At 39.4% G+C, this 1,424-nt stretch overlaps 1 protein-coding gene across 1 annotated transcript in view; it reads left to right on the forward strand.

Moving 5' to 3' along the window:
* LOC105556886 (RNA-binding protein pno1-like) overlaps positions 1-1,161 on the forward strand; it is a 4,710-nt gene extending 3,549 nt beyond the window's left edge. Inside the window, exons 2-3 of the mRNA XM_012003996.1 lie at positions 250-339; positions 427-1,161. Coding sequence (XP_011859386.1) covers positions 250-339; positions 427-924 — 588 coding nt within the window. The 3' untranslated portion in view covers positions 925-1,161. The remainder of the gene's footprint in view (positions 1-249; positions 340-426) is intronic.
* Positions 1,162-1,424: the final 263 nt, after the last annotated feature.

The following is a 1,424-nucleotide window of genomic DNA, read 5'->3' on the forward strand; positions in this document are numbered from 1 at the left end:
TACACCCTTAACAAGTCGGCGTTCAACTGTTCTGTAAGAGCAGAATTTTCGCATACGTTTCTCTTTCGAATAAATTCAAGAATCGAGCCCCAGGAGAAGCGGCGGAAAAAAATGAATTGCATTACTTACCGGACAGACCATGTAAATCACAATGTTTCAAAAATTATTCTTAAGCTCCAAGGAGAAATCATATCTTTCACGATTTACTTTTATTGTTACAGTAACTAACAAAGGTATCTCTTTCCTCAGGTGGAAATGTTTAATGAAATACAGGCCGGTATGGTAAATCAGCAGGCGGCAAACAAGAGACCTGCAGTACTGGATGGAGTACGAAGGATGGTAATACGATATACGTATAATAATATAATACAAAATTTATAATATTTAGAGGAATTTGATTTTAATGCAAATTATTTTTGTTGGTAGATACCGGTGCCAGCACACAGGTATTCACCTTTAAAGGAAAACTGGGTGAAAATATTCACTCTTCTCACCGAGCTGAAGCTACGTATACGCTTCCATGAGAATATAATGAATGTGGAAATCAGTACTCCGCCGGAGACCCCGGACAAGTCCAGTCTCCAAAAAGCAACAGATTTCATAAAGGCGTTCCTCTGTGGATTTGAGGTGGAGGACGCTTCGATGCTGCTGGCTGGCCTGGACGACTTGTTCGTGGAGGCTTCCGAGGTGAAAGACGCCAGCCAACGGATAAAGGGACACCACCAATCTCGGACAATCAGCAGATTGGTGGGCAAGGGTGGAAGGAGAAAGCAAAGAATTGAGAAGCTGACGCGAACAAAAATTGTGCTGCAAGACACCAAGTTATTCATACTTGGTTCTTACCAAAATATACAATTGGTTCGCAACGCGATAGGCAAGTTAATCTTAGGCATCCCACCCTCCAAAGTCTACAGGCAATTGTAAAACATCGCCAGTAGACTCAGAAAACACCAAAGTAACAGTTACATAACATCAATATAAATGTAATATAACACATGCCTGTTATATTACATTTGCATTGATGTTATGTAATTGTTACTTTGGTGTTTGCTGGGGAGTATTTTCGACTATCTTTTTTGGGAACAGAATCCGCGCTGGTTGCGCCGGTGGGTGCTGGGACTGTCACTCTTGGGTGGCAGAGTCCGCACCGGTGGCACTCTTTTAAATCGAGTTTACAACGGTTACATGAATGTTCTTGAATTGCGAGATCTCAGAGTATGCATTGACATTTTGTAAAAACTTATTTCTAACATTCTGTAAAGTATAAAATGTTTTGGTTTTTTCTAATATTCTCTTGGTCTTTTATAATATAATTTGGTTTGGGCAATGTCCTTGAACACAATTAACGTTTTGCAGAATGCAGAATGTTTGAAGTATTTGAATGTTTCAAATTTCTTGTGTGATTCTGTATTTTTAAATGTATA

Source organism: Vollenhovia emeryi, unplaced genomic scaffold, assembly GCF_000949405.1.
Source record: "Vollenhovia emeryi isolate VEMERY1.0 unplaced genomic scaffold, V.emery_V1.0 DF939726.1, whole genome shotgun sequence".
NCBI classification, from domain to species: domain Eukaryota; kingdom Metazoa; phylum Arthropoda; class Insecta; order Hymenoptera; family Formicidae; genus Vollenhovia; species Vollenhovia emeryi.